The sequence below is a fragment of the Bos indicus genome, chromosome 13 (genome assembly GCF_029378745.1).
Source record: "Bos indicus isolate NIAB-ARS_2022 breed Sahiwal x Tharparkar chromosome 13, NIAB-ARS_B.indTharparkar_mat_pri_1.0, whole genome shotgun sequence".
NCBI classification, from domain to species: Eukaryota; Metazoa; Chordata; class Mammalia; order Artiodactyla; family Bovidae; genus Bos; species Bos indicus.
Window position 1 is genome coordinate 10,968,726 of NC_091772.1, and position 18,466 is coordinate 10,987,191.

The 18,466-nt window shown below is 51.7% G+C and overlaps 1 protein-coding gene across 1 annotated transcript in view; it reads right to left on the reverse strand.

Moving 5' to 3' along the window:
• Positions 1 to 2,453: 2,453 nt before the first annotated feature.
• The window catches only part of LOC139186648 (ninein-like protein), a 43,913-nt gene continuing 27,900 nt past the window's right edge, over positions 2,454 to 18,466 (reverse strand). Inside the window, 7 exon segments of the mRNA XM_070801975.1 lie at positions 2,454 to 3,415; positions 5,195 to 5,308; positions 6,793 to 6,963; positions 9,974 to 10,087; positions 10,768 to 10,926; positions 16,256 to 16,325; positions 17,346 to 17,450. Coding sequence (XP_070658076.1) covers positions 3,224 to 3,415; positions 5,195 to 5,308; positions 6,793 to 6,963; positions 9,974 to 10,087; positions 10,768 to 10,926; positions 16,256 to 16,325; positions 17,346 to 17,450 — 925 coding nt within the window. The 3' untranslated portion in view covers positions 2,454 to 3,223.

Consider the following 18,466-nt stretch of genomic DNA (forward strand, 5'->3'; position numbering starts at 1 on the left):
AAGCTGTCAGAGCACAAGAAAGCTGTCTAAAGGAAAGTGGGATGCTGGCAATCAGATGCTTAAATAAACCACATCTGTTGCAGGGCAGAACCCAAGGGCCATGTCTGGGCCCTCAGCTTTGAGAAGAGAGATCATAGTCGTATGTGGATAAGACAAAGCTCGGGATGCTGGAATCCTTTTGAATTATTACTCTGGCTCTGCCCCTAAATGAGCCTCAGATATTTCAACCAATTTATTTTCTCCATTTCTCTATGGATCCATGTATCTATATCCTTCCTACTGTGACCTCAGCCTGCAAATTAGACTGTTTGCCTGGGGAGGGAGAGGGATAGCTCTCACCCAGTACTGATTTGGCACTAATATAAACTAACCCCCACAGTGATAAAGAAAAACCAAGGGGTGCAGCAGAAGGAGTCAGATTTTGGTGGCAGGCAGGCCATGCATGTGCAAATCCCAGCTCAAATATTAAGTTTAAACCCCCAGCCTCAATTGTCTCATCCAACTTTATGAAGTTGTGGGTGTTGGAGGCTATCACGTAGAGTGAAGGGGCATTTTGTTAAGCGTACACGCGGCAGCGGTCACTACTCTTGTTCATTTGTGCATGATCACTGTTTCTGCAGAAGCAGGGAAGCACTGTCACTAGGTGGGGTGCTAGTCTAGTAAGGGTGGACATTAGGTATAATCGAGGCAAGGCTGGGGAGGAAGGAGGGGTCCAGCTGCTCTGGAGAGAGGGCAGGAGGCAGTGGGCCTGGACAGGTGGGCACCAGGCCCCAGACCCCAGGATCGTGAGTAGAGGAAGGCTAATGATGAAGGTCCTCGACTGAAGAGGAGCACAACTCAGGCGTAAACACATCTGCCTGGACAAGACAAAGTACCGGTGGACCAGGGCCAAGGAATGCGCTGCTGGGGAGGGGACAGAGGGGACCCATCTCCCTGGCTCCTCCAGCAGAGGGTGAGTAGCTGCTCCCCTCGGAAAGGTTAAGTAACCTTACCAAAGTCACTCAGACAGTAAGTGATGGACCCAAGGTTGAAAACTCAATTGTCTTTCCTACTGTGTAGCATGGGGCACTCTGCTCAATGGGATGTGGCAACCTTGGATGGGAAGGGAGTTTGGAATGAACATTGGAGTATGTGTATCTTTTTGAATTATAGTTTTCTCCAGATATATGCCCCAGAGTGGGATTTCTGAATCATACAGTAGTTCTAGTATATTTTCAGCTTTTTAAGGAATTTCTATACTGTTCTCCATAGTGGCTATACCAATTCACAGTATTACCAATAATGTAGGAGGGTTTCCTTTTCTCTACACCCTCTCCAGCCTTTATTATTAGTAGACTTTTGGATGATGGCCACTCTGACCAGTGTGATGTGATACCTCATCGCAGTTCTGTCATGCATTTCTCTGATAATTAGTGATGCTGACCATCATTTCACGTGCCATCATTTCATGGCAATCTGTCTATCTTCTTTGGAGAACCGTCTACTAACGTCTTCTGCCCATTTCTATTTTTTATTTTTATTTATTTGTGTTGCCCATTTCTAAATTGGGTTTTGGTTTTTTATTTTTATTTTTTTGACATAGAGCTACATTTGTATATTTTGGAGATTAATCCCTTGTCAGTTGCTGCCTTTGCAAATATATTTTCCCTGTTAGTTTTTTATTTTGTTTCCTTTGGCGTGCAAAAGCTTTTAAGTATAATTAAGTTCCCTTTGTTTCTTTTTATTTTTCAGTATTCAAAGACATGGATCAAAAAGGATAGTTCTGCGGTTTATGTCAGAGTGCTTTTTTTTTTTTTGCTGTGCCATGCGACTTGTGGGATCCTAGTTCCCTGACCGGGGATCGAACTCAGGCCCACAGCAGTGAAAGTGCCAAGTCTTAACCCTGGACTGCCAGAGAATTCCCTCAAAGTGTGTTCGGCCTATGTTTTCCTCTAAAAGTTTCCATTTAGGTCTTTGATCCATTTTGAGTATATTTTTGTGTATGGTATCAGAGAATGTCCTAATTTCATTCTTTTACTGTAGCTGTCCAGATTTCCCAGCACCACTTATTGAAGAGGGTTTTCTCCACTGTCCATCCTTGCCTCCTTTGTCATAGGTTAAGCGACCAGAGTTGCATGGAGAGAAGAGCCCACTTTATGTTGTTGAGTCCTCCTACCCCAGATCTGATCTTTCCATCTATTCCCCCGGTTTAAGGCTTTTCTCATTCAAGCAGGGACAGTAAATGTGCAGACAGACGGAGCGGAGGGGGCGTGCAGCAGCTTCAGGAGAGCGGAGGCCACCAGGACAGGGAGAGAGGTTGGCTGCAGTAGAACAGGGACTGGGCCTCTGTCCAGGATGCTGTAACAACGTCCTTAACACACCTGCATGTTCATGTAGTGCATATGAGTGCTTCCTATAGAACTATTTTTCTCTATCTCTGAAATATTTTAGTTTAAAAAATATCTAGAAGTTAATCGGTTTTAATAGAAAAGGATTTTATTGCAAATACAGTGACTTCATATTACAGTAGTTTATTCTGATAAACCAAATGACCATACTTTATGTATATTTTGGATATAAAACTATACTTTTTCCCTTTTTTTTTTTTTAAACATATCATACACTTTCCAGTGTGGTGACATTTCAATGAGGAAAAGATTGCATTCACAATGGATACCATCCTCCCTGAGTCCACAGCCCTAAAATACCAGCACTGTCTAGACTCCCTCGTGGTGGAACAGGCCCTGACAAAAAGGCTTCCTTCCTCTATCCCTTATCGCCAGTTGAAAGTCACAGAAAGTACATTTCTGGAGTGTCTATATCAATCCACCAACGAGAATGCCAGTGACTAAACCCATAGCACTAACAGTGCAATGGTAAAACTATAGAGCCCTGACTTTGCATTTGAATCTCTGTAGCCAAGGTCAGAAGTGCAACATTAAAATTGCTTTATTTTACCATTTACCTTGCTGGGAACCCCATAATCTGTTTTGCTTGTCAGTAGCAAAATTAGGAATGTAACTCTGGAAGTTACCCAAGGACCACTAAAAAAATAAGTAGTCTTTTCCAACCTGTTTCCCCAGCCTCTGGCACACAGACCTTCATTAAATGCTTGTGAGATAAACAGAATCACAATCCTCGTCTATCCAGGGGTGTACAGCCAGTGAGCCACAATAAGTTACAGCGTCACAGTGGTTTACTTTAAAGATGTTCTTTCAAAACGAACTCCAGGAAGAAAAGCAGTCTACACAGCGAGGGATGCTGTAGCAATCTTGCTGAGCAGTTTGCTGAGAGCTCTAACTTTTTCTTCCAAGAATCGGGACTTTTTCTCAGCACCTCGTTGCTTCTCTTCAGTGACTTGAAGCGCTTTTGTCAGGTGAGCATTTTCCACATAGAGCTCCTTGAGCAGCAGATCAGATCGGCTGTTCTTTTCAAACTGGAGAGGGGAGAAAGCCACAGTGTACTGCACGTCTAACGCAGCCACGCCACGCCACCAGCTCTCCCTTCCTATTCCTCCACACGCGTTCAGACTAGTTTGGGGAACCTTACAAATCAGAGACATGTTGGATGTAATGACAGGTTTTGTTATCCTGGCATGAGAGAGGAAACTGACGAACTATGTGGTAGAGAAAATTTAAGCCAACTTTGTACAAACTGATGTATCACGAAATGAAGACAAGACCCAAATCTGGAGGCCTCCAAAAATCAATGAGGAAACTGTCAAGAGTACCCAAATGATGGCCTTATCTCAGTGCGCTCTGCAGGCCCACCATGCCAGCCGGGACGCACCGAGGCACCTTGGGTGCCACCCACACGACACCGACAGGGGCTTCAGCGATGGGGACACAGGACACACTACTCAAGATGCAAAGACGCAGGGGTCCCGGCTTTGGGCTTTGAAAGTCCGCGCTGAAGCCACTCACTCAAGTAGCTACCGAGCAGCTCTGCGGGCCAGTGCTGCCCGGCCACGGCCCTGCTCCCACAGGCACGTGTTCTAACAGGAGCCAGCAGAGCGCGCAGTGTCAGGTGGCGTGTTAACAGAGAACCCAGGCGGGGGACACACGGCTGAGCCTGAGGTGCACAGAGACCTGAAAGAAGCATGGAGGACGCGCGGGCGGCTGCCTGACGCAAACCTCCCGGGCAGAGGCCGGCGCATGCGCGGTGGCAGGAACGGCCAGGAGGCCGGTGAGGAAGGCAGGGCCGCCACGCCGGCTGGGCGAGGGGCCGAGGGGAGGGGGCCAGGTCCTGCAGGATCTCGAGGCCACCGGAGAAGCCGCTGTCTACTCTGAGGCAGGCCGCAGCTCCAACGTATCTAAGGAAGACTGCTGCTGCTGAGGGGCTGGCAGAGGAGACGAGGAGCCCAGCTGTCAGGACCCAAAAGATGGGGCGCGGGGTGCGCGATGGGAGCTCTGCTCCGCACTGAGGGCCGCGCTGAAGAGCCAGACGGGCCCCTGGGTGGACGGGCGGCTGGGAGGGCCTGTCAAGGGGGGCCTGTCAAGGCAGCAGAGAACTCGCTGGGAGCACCGGGCTCCGGAAGGCGGTGCTGAGGAGACCGGAGAGGGGGCGGCAGAAGCGGGGCTGGGCGAGCTGAGCGCACAGCCATTTCTCTGGGACCTTCTGGTCTTACGGGGACACAGCCCAAGTCACAACTGAGAGGAGGGGAGAGGGGCTGGGGGTCAGAGGCAGAGCGGAAGGGCCCCCCAGACAGGGAGGGGGGAAAGGCGGCAGTTGGGACAGTCAACCCCTACCCGCCCCCTCCCCCAGCATGTAGGAGCCTCAAGATTTACTTGGGGTTGAGGTTTTACCAAGAGTGACTGGGGGTAGGGGGTCACCAGGAGTCTGATGATTGGGAAGGAAAGTGAGGACCCAGGGACGGAAAAGGTTGGAGGGCGGTGGTGCCGGCAGGGCAGGGGCTACACAGGTGGGAGTGGGGGTCTGGAGCAGGCAGCCTGCGTGGAGTGACTCGAACTGGGGACGCGGCTCAGGGCGCTCCAGGTAAACCACATTCGGTCACTGTGGAACTAAGCATTTCCACAGATGCTCACATTTCACTTCCTGGAGCAGCAAGCAGACCTCATAGGACAGCAAGGCCTCTCTCTCCCCTCTCCCTGCCCTCCTCTCCCCTTCTCAGCACTTCCGCAGGACACAGGGTTCTCTGGGGTCCTGTCTCCCTCATCAGCTACCTGGATGCCCAAAGGAGGCGTTCGTCACTCACCTGTTCCTTCAGCTCACCCACTTTCTCTTGGAGGAGCACTTCCATGTTCTTCAGAATCATTTCCACCTCCTCCACCCGCTCTTCTGTTGCTTTCAGCTGCCTTTCATGTGCTTCCTGAATAAGAGGAGGTTAGAGATCAACACCAGAGAAGGCAATGGCACCCCACTCCAGTACTCTTGCCTGGAGAATCCCAGGGACGGGGGAGCCTGGTGGGCTGTTGTCTATGGGGTCGCACAGAGTTGGATACGACTGAAGCGACTTAGCAGCAGCAGCAGTGGCAGAGATCAGCACGGTACATTGGCTGAAAATGGTGGAAAAGGACCAAGATGGGGGCCGCAAACTGACGCCTCAGGGACAGAGAGATCTGGACGGGATCGCTGGACAGGTGGCAGCTGCCAACAAGAAGCATTAGAACAAATGATGCTGGGTTAATAAATTGCCTCATTCGTAAAAATAAAATAAAATAAAAAGAATCATCTCAGGCTTATTTACTTTAGAATGGAAATCAGCTGAAGTGTACAAAATCTGAGTATCTGGCTAACCTTTCATCTATAGGGAGGGATGGTTAGAAATGTCTCACAAGCCACAAAGCTGCACTTCTCACTGTAGTGTGAGCAGATAAGAGACTCTTTGTCCTAGGATTTTAATCCTAAATGACTCAAAGTTGAGTTTCCCTAAACATGGTAGTCTTTCTAGGGGATCTCTGACTAAATTTCCTTTGTCAATAATCTGTCCTAGCTTAAATGTCTCTCCAGCACAACGTGTTTGCATAATGCTATAAGGCTGTTCTTCGTTAGAATTTGTGTTTTACAAATGTCAGATTCTACCCACCTTTCCAATCTTGCACAAATTCCTTCCTCAGGAAGGCACCTAGCCCTCTGCCGCTCCTCACCCTCCCACTGACCCATGAACTTTGAGGACCCAAATGTGCTTCCCCAGGCTCGCACTTTGAGGTGCTCACTCACTGATGCCTGAGAGACTGCTCTGAGGTGGGAACCACTGCCACCAGAGGTTGAAAGAAATGGAAGCACAGAGAGTTGAATCACTCACTCAGTTAAACCACTCGGCTCAGGTGGTGGAGCCAGGATCCAGTCCCCCACAGTGCACGCGCTGAGCCACTGTTCTGCTGCCCTTTTAAGGCAGCAGCTCTGTTTCTGCATGTGAGCCTGGCACACAGCAGGGCTCCCCAAGTCCATGCTGTCACTGTGCTGATCTCTTGTCCAACCAGCACCCCACACCCCTTGCTGCTTTGAAACATGCCAAGCATAGCCCACCCCAGGACTTTTGCACCTGCCTACACTCCTGAAAAGCTATCCCTGCCCATCCCTCTCTTGTGGCCCTTCTATCACCATCTTTCAGACCTGGAAGCGGGTCACGTGTGTGGCTGGCTACAGACACACACAGCCCAGAAAACAGGCTGGGGGACTCAGGGTCGGCCGCTCAATGCCCCCCAGCTCCCAGCGGAAGCCGGGTCCCGTGGCTTCCATAAACATCCCACATGGTGGGAGGGCTGTCAGGCCATCCTCCCCTTGGCGCCAGAAAGCCTACTCGCCCTCCCCATCACCCCCAGCTGGCCCCCGAGCCTGGTCCCCACTCACCTGGGCCTCCTCCTGGAGCCGCCGTGCCCCCCACCGCTCCCCTTCCAGCAGCCGCTGCAGCTCAGCCACTCGGACTGCAGGCACGAGCTGTGCCATCTCCTCCCGCAGCTGCTGTACCCGCTGGGTGTGCTGCGACTGGGCCAGCTGCAGCCTCTGGGTGGCTCCATACAGCTGCTGGGGAAAAGGCACAGCAGTTGTGCGGTGACTGCCCAGAACTAAAGGGTCACCACCAGACACAGAAAACTGCATTTCTACCTGGTAGGCACCCCACAAGGGAAGGGTGTGTCCAGCAGAGCCCATGATTTCTAAAGAGTCCATTTATCTGATGCCCACACTCCATTTCCTGGTAGTTCAGATGGTAAAGAATCCGCCTGCAATGCAGGAGACACGGGATACGTGGGTTTGGTCCCTGTGTTGGGAAGATCCCCTGGAGAACGGCATGGCAACCCACTCGAATATTCTTGCCTGGAGAATACCAGGGACAAAGGGCTTGGCAAGCTAAAGTCCATGGGGTTGCAAAGAATCGGATGGGACTGAGCGACTAACACAGAGTCCATTCAGGGGCGCTTCTGCACCCTGAGAGCCTGGAAGGCCTGCCTGTAGCCCTCCCTGTGACCTCGTACCGGATCCTGGGAGGATCAAGTTATTCTGTCCTGTTTATCCCCTGGGTTCTTTGCTGGATTTAATTCCTTCAATAATGGGACTCACACCAGCAGCATAGAGCAGCCTCCCTCTAAATGTAGAGCTCATGCTCCTGAGACGGGCTGTGGCCAGGGCCCCGGAGGTGGTTGCACAGCATCTGGAGAGGTGTGGATGTGGACGGACTCAGCCACCTGCTTCCTGGGCACAGAACCCACGGGATCGCTGGCACCAGGCTGCCCAGAGCCTGGCCACTTTCCCTGAACGGAGCGCCTGGGAGGCCATCTAAACACCATTTACACCACGGGCTCTGGCGGCCTCGTCTGGAGCACACAGACCTGCCCTCTGAGACCCCGTGGACGGGAGAGGCGGCGGCTCCACCAGGGGCCCTGCTGAGGGCAGGCAGGGGAGGAGGGCACTGGCCATCCTGGCCGGGCAGGGGTGAAACTGTGAGCCACAGCCCTACTCCCTCACTGGCCTGTGTCACTGCGTGTCTGAGGGGCCACCCTGGGCAGTTTCCCCAGACAGACCCCCAGAAGCACACCACACACACAGGTCCAGCGGAGCAGCTGCCACGCTCCTGGGATGAAGAGAGGGGAGGAAAGTTCTCACACACCCTCCACCAGACGTAGCCACCTCCCTGTGGCTTTAGAGCTTCGGATGATCACTATGCAGTCACTCCTGCCCAGGTCTGAGTCCCACACACCTGCCTGGGTGCCTTGTTGCCTCCTGCAGCCGATGCTCTGCTTAGCCCTGAAGCCTGACCACAGGCCTCACCGTCCACTCTCCTAGGCCAGGAAGTATTCAGCACGGCCCAGCTGAGTGCCCCTGAGGCCCTCCTTGTAAAACAAGGTGTGGGTGGAGAGTGGGCCTGCTCCGGAGAGCCCTGCTCGACTGCCACGTGAGAAGGCAGGATGTCCCCAGAAGAGAAGTGGGGCCCCTGCAGCCAGGAAGCCAGGGCCTCCGTGTTCTGGGTGCTGGGGTGGGGCAATGAGCCCCTCAGACGATGGCAGACCTCTCCACCCTGAATCCAGGCTGGCCCGGCCAAATGTGGGGCAGTGATGCTAAGGAAACCCCTGGCGCAGTGCTCAGCAGCCTGGATGCTTGTCTGCCCTTCCTGGGTGCTTGGTTGCCACGCAACAAGGACCCGATGCCACAGAGGGCAGTGCAGGTGCCCCCGCCCACAGCACCCCGGGATGCCGGCCGTGTAAGCTCCCTCTCTGTCGCCTGGCTCCCCTGCTGGCCCTGTGACCTCAGGACCATTCCCTTCTCACGGCTCTGGATGCACCCTCACCTCTGCACCCCTGATGGTCTCTAGATGCCTTGTAAGTGCCTTACTTCTCTCTGCACACTTTCATCCAGGTGTGTTTCTGGGGGTCCTCATCTAACTCACCAAAGGTGACACCAGCTGCCTCACAGCAGCTGCTCCTGCCTGTGACAGCGGCCGAGTGCTGAGCATCCCCCAACCCCAGCGGGCATGGAAGCCTCCGGCAGCCCAGTCCTGCTGCCCATGGGTGGATCTGTCTTCTCCACCTCAAAGGCTCAAACCAGTCCAGCAATTTGTCAAGGTTCCTTTTGCACTACAAACAGGGAAGGGGGCCCCCAGTACACAGAGACACCTTGGAGAAAGTGCCTGCTGACAGTGGGGGGCTGGGCCCACAGGGGTCTGCCAGCTCCTCCTAAGACCCTGGACAGGGAGGGGTCCCACATGCAGACAGACCCTTCTGCAACCTGGGCCATCTGAGAAGTGACCTCTCACACCAGGTGTCCACAGCTAAGTCCAGGGGTCAGACCAGGGGCCAGGTGGGGAACCTGGTGCCAGGCTGAGCAGAAACACGAGGCTTAGAGACCCTCTCTCACAGCCCCTTCCCCCTGCAGACCCTGGCTCTCCAAGCGCACCCCATGTCTGAGTCCACCAGGGCCTGAGGCCCTCAGGGCACCTCACACCGTCAGCTCCCTCCTCTCCTCCTGCTCGAGCTCCTCGGAAGAACCAGCCCTGCATCCCAGCACCTCACTCTGGCAGGCACCCACCACCCCTCCTGGGCCCTGGGCCCACTCTGCTCACATCTGTGTGTCCCAGCCCGTGAGCTCCCTGCCTCCCCGCTGCTGCATCTCTGAGCCTGGCAGGCATCAGACAAGTGCAGGGCAGGGCATTGGCAGCACTGCCACACACATGAACAGGCGTGTGACACCCGGGCTCCACCAGGGCGAGGAGCTGGTCCCCTTGGGGGCTGCTCCGCCCGCGGCCTGGACCTCGGAGGCCACCTTCCGTGTTCCCTGGCTCCTCCACCTGCAGAGGGCACACCCAGAGGTGCTGCTATGCCTGCCTGCCCTCGTGAGGGAACAGGCACAGCCCTTCACACGGTTCACTCGCATTCCACCTGACCCTGGACGGGGCCTGACTGAATCCTCGGCCTGGAGGGCGCCCCCCTAGCTGTGTGGCCTCAGCCAGCCCCGTGAAGCCCTTGGCCGGACTAGTCCCGTGCAGGCTGTCAGAGGCGAGGCTGACTCCCCTCAGCCTGGGACCACCATGCACACTCACCTGGTTCCGACTCTCTTCAAGGGCCTCTCTCAGCTGTGACTGTGCCAGTCTCAGGCTCTGACGGTCCCGAGTCACGCGGTCAAGTTCAAGTTCAAGTTTTTGGATTTGGTTACCCTGTTGTTAAATATCGGTTTCACAAGTATAAGAAGAACACTAGCAACGTGATACGTGCTTAATGCAGAAACTTCAGAAAAGCAAGAATTACAAAATTTAAGTCAGCAGTGACCACAGCACACCCGACATGCTGTATCTCCTGGCCCTTCCTCCACACACACACACATGCTGCCACCACGACATCGTAGGCCATGCTTTCTCTTTTATAATGTCCAGAGCATTAGACACTATTCAAAAATGTGGTTTTTAATGGCGGCACCATAATTTACTGACTTAGTCAATACGGTTGATGATTCAAAGCTGATTCCAATTCTGTTGTGCTATTATAAACACCAGAGCAATGAACATATGTTCATCTAAGTCCATACACAATGTTCAGTAAAGTTCCCACAGCAGAATCATGAAGTCAGAGCACACCAACGTTCTTGACCACTCTTGATGTATGTTTTGCCTAATGACCTCTGGAGAGGTCACCCCAATTTAGGCTCCTATCATCAGGATTTAATTCCTTTCTGCTACTTTCTCTAGAGGTACCAGGCTTTGCAAAAGCTGCTAGAAGTTCACACATTTGTCAGGGCTTGCTTGTGAAGCCCCTTGCTTTACCTGCAGGCACGTCAGGGCTGTCCCTGGTCTGTTTTAGGCCGGGCTGCCTGCCCCTCCCTGCCCTGCCCGCCATTCACCTGCAGCTCCTCCCGGAGCTCGGCCTCCTCCAGTCTGTGTGTCAGCAGCTGGACGGTGACGGGACTCTTCTCGCTTTGGGTCTGGTGGGTAGAGGCCTCCTCTCCGAGCTGCAGGACCCTGTGGTTGAGCTGGGACAGTTCATCCCTACACTTCTGACTCTGGAACAAACAGGGAGAAAACACAGGTAGGAAAGTTATTTTTTTAAGCCAGCAGCATCCCAGGGGTCCTCAACCAGGAACACTCTTCTCCCCAGGGGATGCTTGGCAATCTTTGGAGACCATTTTGGTCATCACAGCTAGGGGTGGGGTTGCTATTAGCAACTAGTGGGTGAGGCACTCGCTCAGTGTCCCCAGAGTGACGGGCTCTCAGGCCACCAGGTGGAGAATGAACTGTGATCAATCCCCCAAGAAATAAATGCTGGACACCAGGAGCACTCACATCCCATCAACATCCCATCACTGCTCTGGAGAACTGGCATGCTTTTCTCGTTTCTCCCACAGTTATTTCTGACATTATCTTATACAAGTTGAAGGAAAAAAAAAAAACCCAGAACCCTAGCTACACCTGAGGCACATGATTCTCTTGAAAAATCCGATCACTGTCATTAAACACAGCACACTGATGAAATGACCCACTTTGCAGACAGTGGATGCTGGACGCTGGCGGTGCGGCCTGGGATAAATGGCAGCCAGCAGGCGACACAAGGAAGCTCGTTATCGCCAACCGTGTGTCACACGCCTTCACACAAACCATGTTTTGCTCCTCTGCTTTTCCCTAGCAATTGCTCCAGAGGCTGAGGGTCTGAAGCCCTCTGTGCCTCAGAGCAGGGTTCATGCACAGCTAGGCGGATGCATCACTGTCACCCCAGGGTGGCTGTTCCCACCGTATCAGCCAGGCTTGGGGAGGCAGGCAGCGGTGGGAAGAGGCAGATGGGAACTGCGGGTGTCTCCAGGGTACAGCAGGAGTCTGGGAAACCAGAGGTGACAAACGCACTCCCAGAGTGAGTGGGAGCTCAGCAAGGACACAAGGTCGGCAGGTGAAAATCTACTACGCTTCTAAGTCCTGACAGTGAACGTGCAGCAACCCACGAGAAAAACAAAACGCCATTTCCGCTCTGGCCTGGAAAGAGCTTGGAAGTTGTCGCTCCCACCCTCCCAGCAAGAACAAAGAAAAAGCTGAGTAACTGAAAGTCAACAACTCTTCTCAGGCCCATCAGAGAACTGAAGTCACAGGGCAAACCAATGCTCTGAAAACCAGAAAGAAAGACAGGCGAAGAGCGTCACAGCTCACCAGGAGCCAGAGGCTGGAGGCCTGAACAAGGTGGCTGCTGTGGGTAGAACCGGGTCCACAAAGTCACCAGTCTGGGGACAAGGCTGCTGGCAGGTAATTCAGGTTAAATGTGCTCGCAAGGTGGGGTCCTAATCCAATGGGACAGTGACTTTATAAGAAGACACAGTGAGAGGGGGCTCCCCACAAGCCTGGAAGAGCCTCACGGGAACCAGGCCGGCCCCGCCTTGACCGTGGCCTTGAGAACCTTGGGACAATAAACCCTGTAGTTGAAGCCGCCTGCTTGTGGTGTCTGTATGAGCCTGAGTAGACTAGGACCGCGCCTGTTTTGAAGTACACAGAGCGTTCTGCTCTCTGCCCTCGAGGGAAACCTCCTTCTTTACCAGGCCTGAACCAGTGAGGGGATAGCCAAGTGGAGCCCCCGCCAGCTGTTCTGACCCAGTGTCACTCACTCCTGGACGGGCTAAAATAAGAGTGACAACACCAAGTGTGGACAGGGATGTGGGGCAACTGGACCTGGCAGACGCCGCTGGCGGGAACATTGACTCTTAGTAGCTGCTCTGGAAAACAGCTGGGCGATTTCATATAAAACCAGACATGTAGCTGCCGTACAGATGAGCGATTGTCTCCTGGGCATCTATCCCATGAAATGATGACCATCCACACAAAGACCTGCCTAGGAACGTTCATTGCAGCTTCTGTGACGGCCCAAAACTGGAATCAGCCCAGCCATCCTTTAAAAGGTGAGCATTAAGACAAGCTGGTTCCAAATTGGGAAAGGAGTACGTCAAGGCTGTATATTGTCACCCTGCTTGTTTAACTTACATGCAGAGTACATCATGCAAAATGCCAGGCTGGATGAAGCACAAGCTGGAATCAAGATTGCCGGGAGAAACATCAATAACCTCAGATACGCTGATGACACCACCCTTATGGCAGAAGGCAAAGAGGAACTGAAGAGCCTCTTGATGAAAGTGAAAGAGGAGAGTGAAACAGTTGGCTTAAAGCTCAACATTCAAAAAACTAAGATCATGGCATCCGGTCCCATCAGTTCATGGCAAATAGATGGGAAAACAATGGAAACAGTCATAGACTTTATTTTCTTGGGCTCCAAAATCACTGCAGATGGTAACTGTAGCCATGAAATTAAAAGGCGCCTGCTCCTTGGAAGAAAAGCTATGACCAACCAAAATAGCATGTTAAAAAACTGACAAAGGTCCATCTAGTCAAAGCTATGGTTTTTCTAGTAGTCATGTATGGATGTGAGAGTTGGACCATAAACAAAGTTAAGTGCCGAAGAATTGATGCTTTTGAACTGTGGTGTTGGAAAAGACTCTTGAGGGGCCCTTGGACTGCAAGGTGCAGACACCAACGAGTCCATCCTAAAGGAAATCAGTCCTGAATATTCATTGGAAGGGCTGATGCTGAAGCTGAAACTCCAATACTTTGGCCACCTGATGTGAAGAACTGACTCATTGGAAAAGACCCTGATGCTGGGAAAGACTGAAGGCAGGAGCAGAAGGGGACGACAGAGGATGAGATGGGTGGAAGGCATCACCGACGCGATGGACATGAGTCTGAGCAAGCTCCGGGAGTTGGTGATGGACAGGGGAGCCTGGCATGCCGCAGTCCATAGGGTCGCAGAGTTGGACACGACTGAGAGACTGAACTGAACTGAAGACGAGCTGTGGGATGTTAACGCCTTGGAATGCCATCCAGTGGCAGGAAGAAACTACTGTGGACACGCAGCAGGGAGCCGTGCTATGTGGAGAGGCAGTCCCAGAGAGCTCATTTGGGATGGCTCCTTGTGTGTCACTGGAGAAATGGTACAAGTTTGGCTGTCCTCTGTCACTTTCATCAGGAGGCTCTTCAGTTCCTCTTTGTTTTCTGCCGTAAGGGTGCTGTTGGGGCTGAGATAGGTGGGCAGAAAGACAGATGGCGGATGTCGCTGTGAATGAACAATATGAAGGACCTTGTGGAGCTGCAGCTGGGTTGTGGAGACATGAACCTGCACAGGGAATAAACCCGTGTAGACCTGACACCACACGAGAGCATAAGCAAAGCTGCGGGAGCACGTGGACTTTCTGGGCGGTCCCGTGGTTAAGAACCTGCCTTCCGAGGCAGGACACTCGGGTTCCACCCCTGGTTGGGGAACTAAGATGCCACGTGCTGTGGGGCAACGAAGCCCCTCCCCCAAGAAAAAGAACACCACCACCCCCCCCCCCCACCGCAAAAAAAAAAACTGGGGAAGTAAGACCTACGGATGCATCAATGTCAACAGCTTGACTGTGATGCTCATTAAGGGCTGACTTGTGCCCCCTCACACCCCAATTCAATGTTGAAGCCCAAACCTCCAATCCTGTACAGAGGGAGTGTAGTTGGAGACGGGGTCTTGAAAGAGGTGATTAAGGTAAAACGAGGTCGTATGAATGCAGTATGATGGTGCCCTAATAAGAGATGATGACACAGACGCATCTGAAGGACGACCACGTGAAGACACAGGCAGGACAGTTGTGTACAAACCAGAGAGAGGCCTCAGAAGAAACCAGCCCTGCCCTGACCTGAACTTCTAACTCCAAGCACTGTGAGGAAATAAACTTGGTTGTGTAAGCCCCTCAGTCTGCAGTGCTTTGCTATGGCAGCCCTAGCATACTAACACAGACACTATACTAAAGTTTAATAAAACGTGGTCCCTGGGGAAACTGGACAGAGTGTATTCCTCTGTAATATATGTCTTACAACCACATGTGAGCCTGCAATTATCAGTAATAATTTCAATTTTTAAAAAAAATAAAAAAGAATGACACATCCAAGCTGTGTGAAGTGAAGTGAAAGAAGCTCAGTCGTGTCCAACTCTTTGCAACCCCTTGGAATTCTCTAGGCCAGCATACCGGAGTAGGTAGCCTTTCCCTTCTCCAGGGGATCTTCCCTACCCAGGGACCAAACCCAGGTCTCCCGCACTACAGGTGGATTCTTTAGCAGCTGAGTCACAAAGGAAGCCCTCCTAGCTGTGTGCTTGGGTACAAAAGCCAGTAAGAGAGACCAAGTGCAGAAAGCACTTATTCGTGGCGCAAAGGGAGACCAGTGTGGTGGTCAGCGCTAAACAGCGTGAGAAGGGCATTCACGTGCAGGCTAAAGGGGACTGACCAAACAGTAAGTCCATCCACTGAGGATGATGGAGACCAGGCTTTTCACTGCTAGAGGCATAAGTTATAAATACAGAGAGAGAAAGCTAGAACCATCCCTGTGATATTGGAATTTCAGAGTTTGAATTTATGATTTCTAGTAGAGAGGTGTACAAATAAATATACCTGAAACCACATGCATGTGAGCATCATAAATATACCCTCCCGAGTTCCACGCACTAACTGTATTTGGACATAGTGATGATCCCGGAGCCGTGAGCACCCCCAGGACCCAAATCTTGGTCTCCACGTACCATTCTGAGCTAAAAGTCACCAAGGATTCCTTGGAGAAGTGGCTGCTTCCAGGGTTGGGGCAAGGGAAGTACCAGATGAACCTGGAATATCATGGGACACTAGAAAGTAAGGAAGTACTCAAATAATGACCAGGACCTGTCTGGAGGGCCCAGAACTCACCAGGAGGGGGCTCTTATTAGCCAAATCTGGGACAATTGAGCATGAAAATAAATACTGATGGTAACATATTATAACCCATTAAATAAACAGGGAGAACAACTGGGTGAGAGTTTGATGAAGAACAGGACATTCACATCATCTCAAAGGATTTTCCTATAAAATGTTCCGTAATTACCAAGGGGAAAGTAACTTTGTGAAGAAGCCTGGCCAACAGCACCTGACCAAGAATCTAAGGACGTCACTAAAGCTTGTGTCCCCGGACAGGATAGAATGAGAAGGGGATGTTCCCACATAATCGGAATCCAATTATAAGGAAGTTTTAGACACACCAAAACAACTGCTTATAACCTTCAAAAGCACCAGGTCCTAAGAACAAGGAAAGGCAGACAAGCCACACGAGGTCCCGGCTGTGGCTGACGAGGCCACACCCCGTCATATCCACAGTGATTCCCCAACTTGGAGTGGGAGGGGCTGATGGGCCAGCAACTCTTGTAACTTCCATAAAAATGTTCTGTGTTTCCTTTCTGCAAGTTTGAGATTATTTCAAAACAATGGAAAAGGGAGGGGGGCATCCGTTTCACACCAGGGGTCAATACTTAACCTGTGTGTGGAGCTCTTCCATCTCAGAGCAGGCCTTTTCCTTGTCTCTCTTTAAAACCTCAATGTCCTTCCTGTTGAAGAAGCAAAGTTAACAGTGTCACTGATGAGTCATTGCTCACCGTGGTCACCGTGGTGCTGGTTTGTACACCTGTTCTCGATAGCCTACAGCCACTGGTCTGTCACTGTCCTGCACTGTTACTGTGCTGGTCCAACTGGATCCCAGCCTGGGAGCCAGAGGAACCCTGCCAGCACTGTAAGAACAAACCCTCCAGAACATTCCTCAGTTGCACAGCACATGTTAATCTCTCTCCAGCACATGGGAGTGCTCTTCACACCCAGAAGCATAACGATCAACACAGCCTTACATTTGCTGACATCTGCTGTCAAAAGGGCCCCAGCACCAAACTTAGGGAAAATGGTTCTTGGAGGGAAGAAACCTTTCAGATTTCAGAATTGCTGTAACGTAACAGTGATCGCTGGGTGACCATCCACTCTGGATTCCACACTTTAATCGTCAGGCACTTTTTATCAAATCAACACCACATTCTCAGCAGTTTACAGCTGAGCTCATTTGAATTTTATTTAAAAAAAAAAAAAAAGCCAAACCCTTCTTAGATGAGGCTCTGATAGTGAAAGCTGAAATCTACCAACAAGTATCCCTCTACAATACACACAGCTCCTGCCTCAGTGCTCAGGCCCCTGCCCTAGACCCCTGACTCTGACACACTGAAATCAACAGACCAGGAATGAACCGTGGACAACAGCAGGGCTGAAATCATCATCAGGACAAGAAGAAACAGATTCTCCTGGCCCAGGAAGGTTGTAAGAGGCCCTCCTGCCCCTACAGGGATGCAGGATGCCTCCTCTGACCCTTGAGCACGCTATGGAGTATTCTGTAGGATGCCTGAGCCCTCCCGTGCCCATCAAGGCTGGTCGGAGGGCAGCACAGTTCTCTGCTGACTGTTCCTGGAATGTGGGTTATCTGTGAACACGTCCCACTTTCTACAGTAATGCCCTCTGAGCTTCTTCTGTGATGAGCAAACCGTGTCTGGGATGGGTGGCTGGGGTGGGACCCATGAGCTGGCCCTTACCTCTGTGCAGCCTCCGTCCTTTCTGAAGCTTCAAGCTCTTGTTGGATCCTCCCCAGCTCATTTTTCAAGAGCGTGTTTTCTTCAGAAAGCTTTTCCAACTCGATTCTGGATAACAAATTTTAAAAAGAAAGAAGAGTGGGAATTCCAGGAGCTGGTCACCCGACAGAGTCTGGTCTTGCAATGACCCCCAGCCCCACTTTCCTTCCCTGGACGGGGACACAGGGCACCAGTCCCTCCCTGTATCCAGTGTTAACCTGCTCTGGCTTGCATCTCTCAAGAGATAAGCTACAGAAAAACAAAGTTTTCTTAGCTCCTAAAAGAGCCAGTGACTAGTGTGTTCGGCACCTTGGTTCACTGTGTTTACAGCTGGCCCGTTCCTGCATCTCCTTACCTTCACTGAAATGTCACCGTGCTCACAGCTGGCACCAATGCAAGACGCTGGGTGAGAGTCCTCACAGAGTTGTTGCAAGGAAATCCCCCCAGGGACCCCGAGCACAAAGCTGAGGAACATGAGGACTCAGGAAGCTGAATCCTATGGGGAGTGCCCCCTGTCCTACACCCTGAGGTCAGCACTGGAGGAAACTGGAAAGATGCCCACGGCAGCGGATGGAGGGTGATCCGATGCAACGTGGAACCTTCAGGAGGGGAAAGCAAGTACTGACAGAGGCTGCCCAGGCCAAGTCTGCCTGGAGCCCTTGGCTTCCGATGCTCTTAGTCTCCCTGGAAGGTAACTCCAGTGATGTGCAACAGATGAGCAACTGACCAATAAAGAGCACGGGGAGGCAGCTTGAAACACACACCTGTCGCCCAGAAAATCTATCCTTCATATGTGCTGGTGTCACTGACACTTATTCCCCTAAACATTAGGTCTCTACCTGGCATTAGCTTCTGGTTTTTTCAATCTAAAAGTACTCAAGCACATGACCTCATATGTTTAATATATTATTCTTATAATATCAAGCATAAGTATCTCCTTCATAAGCATAAGTATGATTTCATTTTTCTCATGAGGAACTAAACAGAAAAATTAAGACACAGAAGTCAATAGAAGTTTACAAGAAATGAAGGGTTTCAATGAGGAGAGTGATCTCCAATGAGATCTGTATTTTGAACTGTTATTC